At 45.2% G+C, this 13,073-nt stretch overlaps 1 protein-coding gene across 5 annotated transcripts in view; it reads left to right on the plus strand.

Annotated features, from left to right (window-relative positions):
• Positions 1-13,073, plus strand: part of RUFY1 (RUN and FYVE domain containing 1) — a 573,324-nt gene that overhangs the window by 182,997 nt on the left and 377,254 nt on the right. For all 5 annotated transcript variants that reach the window (XM_073573702.1, XM_073573703.1, XM_073573706.1 and 2 more), the window contains one exon: positions 4,455-4,520. In XM_073573702.1, coding sequence (XP_073429803.1) covers positions 4,455-4,520 — 66 coding nt within the window. The remainder of the gene's footprint in view (positions 1-4,454; positions 4,521-13,073) is intronic.

Below are 13,073 nucleotides of genomic sequence, written 5' to 3' on the forward strand. Positions count from 1 at the left end.
GTACCACTCATTAAACTCATGAATATGCGCATATACATGAGTTTAATTAGTGGTACCACGTGACCGCAGAAAGCAGGAAGAACAGCACGCCGCCAACATGGAACAAGCACGGGGGGCTGCAGAGACATGCCAGGAGAGGTGAGTATGACGGGGGGAGCCATATTCACCTGTCCCCCGTTCCACCGCTGCACGTCGCTCTGCTGTCTTGCGTCTTCTGGCAGTGACGTTCAGGTCAGAGGGCGCCATGACGTAGTTAGCACGTGCCCTCTGCCTGAACAGTCACTTAAGAGCCGGCAACGCTGATGAGCAGCAGCGACGAGGTGAGTATATAGGTTTTCTTTTTTAATTGAGGCAGCGGCAGCAGCTAAATGACTGGATTACCTTAGCTACCTGTGCAATTTGAGAATGCATTGGGGCCACTCACTGTGCAGCATTATAAGGGGCCACCAATCACTGTGCAGCGTTATAAGGGGCCACCAATCACTGTTCAGCATTATACGGGGCCGCTCACTGTTCAGCATTATACGGGGCCGCTCACTGTTCAGCATTATACGGGGCCGCTCACTGTGCGGCATTATACGGGGCCGCTCACTGTGCGGCATTATACGGGGCCGCTCACTGTGCAGCATTATACGGAGCCGCTCACTGTGCAGCATTATACGGGGCCGGTCAGTGTGCAGCATTATAAGTATTATACTGATGTCTCAATTAATTTTACTTTTATTGATATCTATTTTTATTTTTTAAATTTACCAGTAGCTTCGGCATTTCCCACCCTAGGCTTATACGCGAGTCAATAAGTTTTCCCAGTTTTTTGTGACAAAATTAGGGGGGTCGGCTTATACACGAGTATATACGGTATTTTTTTTTGGGGGGGAATGATTTTTTAATTTTACGGCTCTACGTTATAACCTTCTGTGAATCCCTTGGGAGTTCAAAGTGCTCACGACACATTTAGATAAGTTCCTTGAGGGTCTAGTTTCCAAAATGGGGTCACTTATGGGGGTTTCCACTGTTTAGGTACATCGGGGCTCTCCAAACGCGACATGGCGTCCGCTGTCGATTCCAGCCAATTTGACATTCAAAATCTCAAACGATGCTCCTTCCCTTCTGAGCACTTCCATGCGCCTAAAGATTGATCTTCCTCCACACATGGGGTATCAGTGTACTCAGGAGAAATTGCACAACAAATATTGTGGTTTTATTTTCTCCTGAAACCCTTGGCAAAATTTTAAAAAATTGTGTCCGAAGAAAAATTTTGGGGAAAAAAAGTTAAATGTTCATTTTTTTTCCTTCCACATTGCTTCAATTCTTGTGAAGTACCTAAAAGGTTAATAAACTTCTTGAATGTGGTTTTGAACACCTTGAGGGGTGCAGTTTTTAGAATGGTGTCACTTTTGGGTATTTTCTGTTATATTTACCCCTCAAAACTCACTTTAAATGTGAGGTGGTCCCTAAAAAAAAAATGGTTTTGTAAATTTTGTTGTAAAAATGAGAAATCGCTGGTCAACTTTTAACCCTTATAACTTCCTAACAAAAAAAATTTTGGTTCCAAAATTGTGCTGATGTAAAGTAGATATGTGGGAAATGTTATTTATTAACTATTTTTTGTGACATTGCTCTCTGATTTAAGGGCATAAAAATTAAAATTTTGAAAATTGCAAAATTTTAAAAATTTTCACCATATTTGTTTTTTTTTTCATAAATTAACGGAAGTCATATCGAAGAAATTTTTAACACTAACATGAAGTACAATATGTCATGAAAAAAACAGTCTCAGAATCAGCGGGATCCGTTGAAGCGTTCCAGAGTTATAAGCACATAAAGTGACAGTGGTCCGATTTAAAAATTAAGGCCTGGTCATTAACCTACAAAATGGCTTGGTCCTTAAGGGGTTACGTCTGTAAACTTTAAATGTGCTGACTAATAAAATCACAGTTTTCAATATATCACATCCTGGATCTCCTTTTAAATCTTCTGTAGTGCAGTTATAGATCCATCATTCATGGTTTTCTTTACATTGCAGATAATTGTTTTCCGTAATTTGCTAGATATAATGGATCTGTTGTCAAGGGACTAAAGTGATAGGCCAGGGAAAAGGGCACCTCTTCAAGGCACAATCCATGGGGTATAATTGGTTGGCTCAAGTGAGACAATTTAAACCTATGGAGTGAATTCTTGTTTTTATGCCGACAGGAGAGAACAGGTTCCATAAAAAATGACAGTGGCCCTGTAAGGTGGTAGAAGAGGACTATAAAGTACACTGACCTGGGAAAAGAAAGCCCTTTCCCATAAATTTATGGCAGCCTACTTAAACCTGGTAGGGATAGGTACCCACCAGAAACCCCTTGCTTATTGACACAGTCAGAAGCCAACATTCAGGATGTCAAAGCAGCAGGAAATTTGTCACCTTCCCAAAGACAACCAAGTTACATTCATGTCATCAAACATGAACGTCCCACTTGGGTCCATTTAAAGCCCTGTACAATTCCTGAGGTCCACCAGGAGGTAGTCTCAGAGGAGACAATACAAAACTGGCTAAGTCCCTTCACAAAATTAGTTTTGGTAAAGTGACCTCCAACAGTCTACTGGGGTGTTGGCAGATTATGTCCAGTCCTCAGCTTTGGTCAGAGGGGGATGGTATGTAGCAATGCCAGGTGGTAGCCTAGAGTTAAATACTGCAGTCTTTGATTATTTCACCTGGTTCGCTCTGCATATAATAGGCTAGGTGTTCATCTAAGTCACTCTGCTAGGGAAGCAGACTGGAGGTGTCTTGGAGCGAAAGATGGGCCAAAATCTCTGAGAAGAGTCTGCACAGGCCATGTACAGAGAACTGCACGCATCAGTGGTTGCTATAAAATATAACTTTTTTGTTTGACCGAGGTAGGATTAGCTCAGCCATGTTTGAGTAGCTAGAGTCTCTTCTCTTTTGTTAGTTGCTGGACAAGTTATTAGTTTGTTTTGGTGCTAAGCAACTTGTGGAAAGCAATAAACCTGCACATATTTGGAACCAAAACTGCAATGCCTGTGTGTGGACACTGCCTAATGCTTGCCTACCTCCTGGCAGTGAAACTCTACAGTACATCCATACATCAGATGCAACTGTACACTGTATTTTTAGTAAATATTTGCAATTTGGGTACAGTTTCGTCCAGTGGCAGGAATGGGTTAAGTAAGGCATAATTTGTGTTTCTTGGCATGATGTTGTACAATCCAGTTTGACATGCTGAGTTTTTGGCAAGTAGTGGTCACCTTCCCAGTGAATGCACCCCCACATACTGCAACTCGGAGTAGAGCTAACTGATATGCATAAATCTTTGACATATGCTATCAATGTCTTTAGTAAGATTGTTCAGGTGCAAAAAAGCAGTCCTGTCCAAAAATGATTGCAGTTTACGTAGTTGGACATTTTCTTACATAGTGAGCCATTACCTGGTGTTCAAAGTCTAAAGCAATGTGTCGGGTCTGTCTAATTAGTGCTTCTGATAGTCACATGTCCAGTCCTTAACCCCACAGGTGCTTAAGGTACTGTCACACTTAGCGATGTACCAGCGATCCCGACCAGCGATATGACGCGGTCAGGATCGCTGGTACATCGCTAAGTGGTCGCTAGTGAGCTGCCACACAGGCAGATCTCACCAGAGACATCGCAGGGGTCGGGGATCGCTACTTACCTGTCACACTAGGCGATCCTGACGTCCTCCCGCCCGGCTCCACGCATCGCTCATCGTCACAGCAGGAAGCGCCGCAGGAAGCAGACGACGAGAAACGGTCCAGGACGTTTTCGCGCGATCAGCGATAACCAGCGGGGGAGCGGTCGGAGGTAAGTATCAGACACAGCGATATTGCTAGCAATATCGCTATAACGTCTGAAGTTATAGCGATATTGCTAGCGATATCGCTTAGTGTGACATGCCCTTTACTCTGCATAGAGACTAACTGTCCACTGCAGAGCAACTAATAGAAGGATAGAAAGCAATTTCTGTTGGCTGTTCTGCAGTGATCGGGGAGCAGCATGCATCAGGCATGTTTGTCTCTCTCTGAAACGTTGCGGTGTTTCAGAGAAAAATAATACTTTAAAGCCCCATGGGACCAAGCTGCGCTGGAGACTAGTCAGACCAGTGGTTCTCCGCAGCATCTTCCTGCCTGCTCCCTTGGAATGACGGGTCCTGTATGCGTGTATGCACATGTAGGGAGAGACCTGTCAATCCAAGGCAGCATACGCGGCTTTTAAAGTAGGTTTTTCTCTGAAATGCTGCTGTATGTCAGAGTCTGAAATGCCTAGCTGAGATTATACAGCCAGTGCCTAATGTGTGCTGACCGCTCTGCGGTCAGTATCGATCACCAAGTTTAATCTCATTAGCGATATTCCCATCACATGCGGCAGTGGGTGAAAAGCCGATTGGTGTTTTGTTTCTGATGTGGTTTTTTTTTTTTTCTTTCTACTTTCACAGAGCAGATGAAATTACTACTGTTCTGGACCAAAAGCACTATGTTGAAGAGCTAAACCGACATCTGAGGTAGGATTTATTACCAACTACTTTAAAAATTCCAGTCTTGGTACTTTAAGTGTTTACAGATGTTGTCATTGTAAAAGGGAACATGCCACTAGGTTTTTACCCCCACCCTTCTGAGAGTAGTATGATGTAGGGGAAGAGACCCGTATTGTAGTGATGTCACTTACTGGTCTACTGTCATTTTGATAACATGACTATTATCTGCTGCAGATCTACTAATTTTCTACTGTGCTCTGTATAACCCCCAACACTAATAGACAGCTTATACATGGGCATAATGCTCCAGTCAGTGGTGGGGTCAGGAATAAAATGAACTCATGAATATGGAGGACATCATTACAGTAGGTTTACTAGTTCTCTAGCATAATATCCTGCTGATAAAACAATGATTGTTATTAAAACTAAAGCAAGCAGCCCAGCAAGTGACACATCTCTTCCCATACATGATACTGCGCTGAGATTAGGTTACAAAACCTGGTGCTAAATTCCCTGTAAAGGACCAGTTATATCATGTTTAACTCGTCAAGATAATGCAATGAACACGATAGGACTGGGTTATTGTCGCGTAGTGACTGGCCCAATGTGACACGACCCAATGATTGGTCGGTCACCAAACAACACAGCAACACAACGCCAATGAAACAGGGGAAAGGAAGGGCATGGCAATAGGGAATCATGGAAGGTGATCTCCTGAGCTCCAACCTGAGTCTGTCCCTGATCTCCCCTAACACCCTATGCAGGTCCTTCCCCCTGCCGACGTCCGGATACCTCGTCCCTAAACTTTCACCTTAAACTGCCCTCGCTAGTGCACTGGCCGGCATAGGACGCTGATAAGAATCACAGGGGGAGGGAAACAGACACAGACGGGACGAGGTAACATAAATACAGCACTTGGCTTATATGCACCTCTGCAAACCTCCACACTGCAGATATCAACAGCAACAGGACTCTTAACACCAAAAGTGGTAGACACTAGAGAGCTAGCTGCTCCTGCTAGGTTGGTGTCCAGAAAGGACCTGTATCACCAACAAGTCAGCTGATGCAACAGGTGACCTTTTAAAGGATGTGTGAGTGGTCACCAAACATCAGCAAAGCCAGCAGCAATGCAATTACACCAGCAGGCCAGTGGGGGAAGGGGGAACTGACATTAACCCCCGATGGCCTGAAAGGAAAAAAGTTTTAAACTGAGAGGAATCAGAGCTGCCACAAATCCAAACATGGATCGTGACAGTTACCTTGGGGTATGTGCAGATGATCTGGAAGTAGCAGCGCATGTTCACTGCGTCCAAAGCGTTGCTGTCTATTGAATGCAGGAAAATCCACATTTGTTCACTAAACCGTGCAGTCCAATACACTTCTATCAATGAAATTTATCTTGCAGAGATGGAGATGCGTCGCATGTCCATCTCCGTGGGTGATCCGCAGGCGTCTGTGGACACATAGTGGGCATTGGATTTCTTAATGCAGTAACATCGGGACGCTGCGCAAGTACACAGCGTTCAACACGCAGCGTTTACTGATTGTGTGAAAATACCCTTTAAGGGAATATACATTGCTGTATATCTTTTCCAAAATTTTCAGTGGGTACAGCAGCTGTTCTGTTTTTTTTTTTTCTTTTTACCTGACCATGTGATAAAAGCAGAGGTAAGGTCTTTGTTCACATAATATGACTGTGCTTCTGTAAATATGGTGAATGTGGACATTTTAGTTGACATTCTCTGTACCCCTTTTTCTTGATTCTCTTCATCTGCTACATGACCGCCGACGGTAGATAAATGATGGCGCTAGCAGGACTTTGTGCAGTGCCGACATTTGTCTATGGTCGAGGGTTTTGTGCTGATCGGAACCCCCACGTACCTTATAACGATTGGATCTTGGCGCACAACGCTTCCTGTGACCCCCCCCCCAACCTCATCGAGACCTGATGGTTCAGGTCCTGATGATGTCAGCGTCACACCAGCCAATGAGAAAGATCACTGGGAAAGTTTGTTGTAGCAAAGAACTTTCCTGGCGATCTACCTCATAGTAACACTGTTTCTCCTCTGAACTCCTATCAGTGAAAGATTGGAGGAGAAACGGTGACAAGTGCTGCTGGCAACAGCTGTGCCAGTCAGCGATCTTGTTCTAAAGTAAAAAAACAGATAAGGTAGGTTAGGGCTAGTGCTATAGCTAGGGTTAGTGTTAGGCTAAAGTTAGGGTTACTGTTAGGCTAAAGTTGGGGTTACTGTTAGGCTAAAGTTGGGGTTACTGTTAGGCTAAAGTTGGGGGTTACTGTTAGGCTAAAGTTGGGGGTTACTGTTAGGCTAAAGTTGGGGGTTACTGTTAGGCTAAAGTTGGGGGTTACTGTTAGGCTAAAGTTGGGGGTTACTGTTAGGCTAAAGTTGGGGGTTACTGTTAGGCTAAAGTTGGGGGTTACTGTTATGGTTACTGTTAGGCTAAAGTTGAGGTTACAGTTACTTTTAGGCTAAAGTTAGGGTTACTGTTAGGGTTAAGTTTTACTGTTAGGCTAAAGTGAGGGTTGGACGAAAGTGAGGGATGGGATTAGGGTTAGGGGTGTGTTGGGGTTAGGGTTGTGGTTAGGGTTGGAATTAGAATTGGGGGAGGATTTCCACTGTTTAGGTACATGGGTCTCTCCAAACGCGACATGGCGTCCAATCTCAATTCCAGCCAATTCTGTGTTGAAAAAGTCAAACGGCGCTCCTTCCCTTCCGAGCTCTGCCGTGCACCCAAACAGTAGTTTACCTCGACATATGGAGTATCGGTGTACTCAGGACAAATTGAACAACAACTTTTGGGGTCAAATTTCTCCTGTTACCTTTGGGAAAATAAAAATTTGGGGGTTAAAAGATTATTTTTGTGGAAAAAAATGATTTTTTTATTTTCATGGCTCTACGTTATAAACTTCTGTGAAATGCTTGGGGGTTCAAAGTGCTCACCACACATCTAGATAAGTTTCTTGGGTGGTCTAGTTTCTAAAATGGGGTCACTTGTGGGGGTTTCTTCTGTTTTTAAGTACATGAGGTGCTCTGCATACGCAACATGACGCTCACAGACCATTCCATCTCTTAGTCTGCATTTTAAAATGTCACTACTTCCCTTCCGAGCCCCACCGTGTGCCCAAACAGTAGTTTTCTCCCACGTATGGGATACCAGCATACTCGGGACAATTTGGACAACAACTTTTGGGTCCAACTTCTCCTGTTACCCTTGTGAAAATAAAAAATAAAAAAATTGGGGGCTAAAAATCTTTTTTTTTTTTTTTTTGACAAAAATGATTTTTTATTTTCATGCCTCTTCATTATAAACTTTAAACACTTGGGGGTTCAAAGTGCTCACCACATATCTAAACTAGAGATGAGCGACTTGGCCTTTTTTCGGGTCGAGTCGGGTTTCATGAAACCCGACTTTCGCAAAAGTCGGGTCGAACGAAATCGGCCGATTATTGTGAAAAGTCGAAGGCCGACTGAAACGTGAAACCCAATGCAAGTCAATGGGGAAGCAAAGTCGGCAGGGAGTGGAGGACAGGAAACACACCTACAGTGCCCTTTTAAATGCCAAAAACATCAATTCTTATTACTGAAGCATTTCAACCTTAATTTACTTCATAATACTAGTTACGCACTGAAAAATGGGGGTTATTTGGCTAAATTTGTGGGGGGGTAGGGCTGGCTCCAGGTTTTCATGTGCCCTGGGCCAAAGACCGCCCCTTTAACACATAGCACAACTCATGATGCTCCGATATGACAGAGAAATAGCGGTATAGTACAATGAAAAATACTTCTATTTTTACATCTCATGACTGATATCCATTTTAAATTCTCCAATAGTTCCAAAAACGGACAGTATATTACTCCATACAGTATTATGGCCACCGCATAGTGCGCTATACAGAGTAATGAGGCCCATATATTTATCCATACAGAATCACTGGTCCCATATAATGTTTGAAACGGTATATGATGAGCTCCACATAATGCTACAGTATATGTTGGTCCCCATGGATGAAGCTACTCTGTCTTATGGGCCCAAATAATGCTCTATATATAATGGGCCCCATTTCTAATGCTCCAGTGTCTGAGGTCCACCTTTGGAATGCTCCAGTCTATGATAGGCCCCATATATCATTCTCCAGAGTATAGTGCGCCCCAAAAATTGCTGTCCCAACATTGAAAACCATTAAATAAGTCTCCTCAAATAAGTCTCCTCGCTAGGGAATCCCTGTACTAGTCTGGGCGTACAGATGTGATGTCATTGCGCTCTCTGATCAGAATATCACTGTCAGGAAACGCGGAAGACGTCATGGCGGTGGAGCAAGGAGAGGTAAGTATTTCAACTTTGCAAGTGCTGTGATCCTGAGCAAGCAGGGGGGGCCCACTCGTTGGCGACGGTACTGGCACAGGGCCCCTCATAGTACAGCGGTGTGCCTGACGGCGGGTGGGCCGAACCTGCACTTTCATCTGCACCTTCCTCTTTGTCACCGTGTAAGGTGGTACAGTATATGGGAAGGGTAACCTGAGTTTCATCAGGGTGAGATTCTGGCTGTGTAGAGTGCGAGGGGAATGTAGTGGTCTGGGTCTATTTACCAGCAGAATCATCTAGCAGTGGCTGGGCATCAGTGCACTTGTGGCGCCCCCAGGAGTACAGTCGCCACAGTGGCATAACCTTCCTCCTAGGGAGTGTGATGTCATGCTTGGGAGCAACGAAGGATCTCTCTAGCAGTTAAACCAACACACAACACATTTCCCACTCCAGGCCAGCAGGGAGACCTCTGAACCTGACTGCTGAGGAGCTGCTCTCTGTAGTCGGGAGGAGGGAAGTTAGGGCAGTCTGTGAAGGGAAGGGGAAGTGTGTGGACGTGAGAAGGGGAGCTGGAGGATGAGCAGAGTTAAGGCTCACTCCTAGCTGGAGCGCATGGTCTGGATTCCGGTCTCCGATTTTGTAGGGACACTGACGTTCCAGCAACAGAAACCGGAGGAAGTAGCAGCTGTAAATGCTCTGTACCCAACTAAGGCTCGGAGGCCCCAGCAGCGACGTGTGGGAGCCAGAAGGAAAAGGCTACGGCTGCCTGCCATGTGAGAAAGTTCCAAGAGAGAGTCAACAGGGGTAACTTCATTGAACTCAGCACTGCGAGTACCTCAGATAAGCGCTAGAACGGAGGCCACACTACCTATCTGCAGAGAGAGAATTCCAAATTGGCTTCCAGGCTGACAAACTCCTCCATCTGTACTCTGGGTCCTGGACGGCATTTACCAAGTCCAGGTAAAGGAACTGCACGACTGTGTCTGTCCTCTTTCGCCTGGCGCATGGCTCTGCTACATCCTGCACTGCACACCATCTACCAACTCTTTCATCTGCCCTGCGACAACGGCCCTACCTGTGCAGCGGGCTTCTACATCTTACCTGCACCATAACATCTGTCCCAGAGAAGTGCCACTGCAGCGCTGGTCAATCTAATCAGAAACCACAGGTGGAATCACGTATCATTCTCCTATAAACGTAATTTACCCCTTTGCATGGACGCCCAGGGCCACGGAACAGGTCACCACCACCGTGATACATCCCTGTGAGACATCGGCCCGGTAACGATTAACTCCACTGCCCTGGCTGGCCACCCACACTCCATGTCAGATTCATCTTGGACTGGGAAATTCACGATTTGACTTGATAATCCAGACATGGTATGATAGAGCTACATGGACTAATGTGAAGTGTGGCCTGCTGCATCATTCACTTTGGGTGGGGGTGCAGGACACAAGGAAAGGGGTTCTTCATGACCAGGAGCCAGCACTTGACGACTCAGTGCTTGCATTTTTTGAAACTTCAGAAGAGGAGGGCATATTTGCTGGAGTCTGTTTCGGCAATGTAAGCCCAAACCAGTTCCCCATGCTCTGGCTTTAAAAGCGGTTAACCTACTCCCAGAAAAGGTAGCCTTCCAGGCATTCTGGAGCCAGACCCTGACGCAGGCTCAACACCTCCTGCCTTAGCTGCTATTGTACTTTTGCAACTACCAGCAGATGCACCACTACCATCAGCACCAGCTGGCCCCCCCACGTCTGCAGCCTCTTCCACCAAACTTCCAAATTTAGCACAAAATAGACACAAAATAATATCAGATATATGGCACTGTATCAGAAGCGTACAGCTCTATTCAGTCAAAGGATAATTGTCAATCTCCATATATATTCCATCAGTCACACAGAGACGCTCACAAGCTCAGTATGGATTACACAAGAATATAAAAAGTAGACAAAGTGTACAGTATCAGCAGATAGCAGGTATATATAGCATAGTTTAAACATTAACAATGTACGTCTATATATCAGGAGTAGTGTTGAGCCACCCCACTAGTGTTTTGGTTCGTCGCACAGGAGGCAAGTTTGTTGAATGTTCGTCGAACCACATTGAAAACAATGGCAGACATACACATACAAACACATAGAAAACAATTACAAAACACCTTAAACGGTGTCCCAAAGCCGACAAAATGCTCAGAAGACAAAAATAACATATGGAAAAGGGCAACTACATTTAGAAAAGAGGTGGAGGAGTAAAAGCAGGAGGTGGACGAGACACAGATATAGGCTTGTCATGCCCTTAATGAAGGCAAGAAAGGCTGTACTAAAAATGTAAAAAACAAACCAAAAAAAAAAATGAAATCGAACACGATCATATACCGTCGGACTTCCCACCAATAAATTATGCCAACTGGTGATCGGGCGGCGTTATTCCCACGAACATCCAAACAGCGTTTGCTTTCCGGGGGGCAGTATGATTGCAAAGCTGAACCTTAAAGGAATGTCCAAAAGGGCACCACCAGGAGTGGAGCCTGCGGCTTCATTGGAATCCACCCGGGAAACCACTACCATGCCACCTCAAGAAAAGATGCACACATTGAAAGCTTTGTCGATTCTGTGTGTGGTGTGGTATGTCCGTTTGTAGTTGTGCTAGCGATTTGTCAGCTTTATTCCGTTAACGAACGTGACTCCGGCATGCCCCCGCGGTACACATCAAGCTTATTAGAGGGATACGCGAGGCTCTGGCACGCGAGGTCGAGCAATATCAGGTCTATCATGGCCTTACATGTCCGGGGCTGCATGCGCGCTACACTGAAAGGACCAGCTTTTGTCGCTTACAGGTGCTGATAACCCGCTGAACACCGTTAGTGATGGGGATCTGTGATTCCAATTATTCCCCGCGAACGATGATTTCCCAGTAAGTGCAGGTCAACCGCAATTACGGAATTAGGCCTAACTGGCATTCCTGACAAAATGAAAAAATTACATGTCCAAAACAAAGGTGCTGTAGCTTGCTTAACAGCTCGGCAGCCGTTCTCAGGCCCAGTATGGATTCGACAAGATTCTAGAAAGTTGATAAAGGGTACAGTTTCACCGGATAACACGTATATATGTAGCATTGTTTACACATTAAAAACCTATGTATATAGATCAGGAGGCAGGCTCAGACGTTCTCAGGCCCAGCATGGATTTGACCAGATTGTACAAAGTTGAGAAAGGGTACATTATCACTGGATAGCAGGTATATACACTCACTGGCCACTTTATTAGGTACACCTGTCCAACTGTGTGTTAAGACTTAATTTCTAATCAGCCAATCACATGGCGGCAACTCAGTGCATTTAGGCATGTAGACATGGTCAAGACAATCTCCTGCAGTTCAAACCGAGCATCAGTATGGGGAAGAAAGGTGATTTGAGTGCCTTTGAACGTGGCATGATTGTTGGTGCCAGAAGGGCTGGTCTGAGAATTTCAGAAACTGCTGATCTACTGGGATTTTCACGCACAACCATCTCTAGGGTTTACAGAGAATGGTCCGAAAAAGAAAAAAAATCCAGTGAGCGGCAGTTCTGTGGCCGGAAATGCCATGTTGATGCCAGAGGTCAGAGGAGAATGGGCAGACTGGTTCGAGCTGATAGAAAGGCAACAGTGACTCAAATTGCCACCCGTTACAACCAAGGTAGGCAGAAGAGCATCTCTGAACGCACAGTGCATCGAACTTTGAGGCAGATGGGCTACAGCAGCAGAAGACCACACTGGGTACCACTCCTCTCAGCTAAGAACAGGAAACTGAGGCTACAATTTGCACAAGCTCATCGAAATTGGACAGTAGAAGATTGGAAAAACGTTGCCTGGTCTGATGAGTCTCGATTTCTGCTGCGACATTCGGATGGTAGGGTCAGAATTTGGCGTAAACAACATGAAAGCATGGATCCATCCTGCCTTGTATCAACGGTTCAGGCTGGTGGTGGTGGTGTCATGGTGTGGGGAATTTTTTCTGGGCACTCTTTGGGCCCCTTGGTACCAATTGAGCATCGTTGCAACGCCACAGCCTACCTGAGTATTGTTGCTGACCATGTCCATCCCTTTATGACCACAATGTACCCAACATCTGATGGCTACTTTCAGCAGGATAATGCGCCATGTCATAAAGCTCGAATCATCTCAGATTGGTTTCTTGAACATGACAATGAGTTTACTGTACTCAAATGGCCTCCTCAGTCACCAGATCTCAATCCAATAGAGCATCTTTGGGATGTGG

This window comes from Dendrobates tinctorius, unplaced genomic scaffold, assembly GCF_039654945.1.
Source record: "Dendrobates tinctorius isolate UK_male_01 unplaced genomic scaffold, ASM3965494v1 ptg000036l, whole genome shotgun sequence".
Taxonomy (NCBI): domain Eukaryota; kingdom Metazoa; phylum Chordata; class Amphibia; order Anura; family Dendrobatidae; genus Dendrobates; species Dendrobates tinctorius.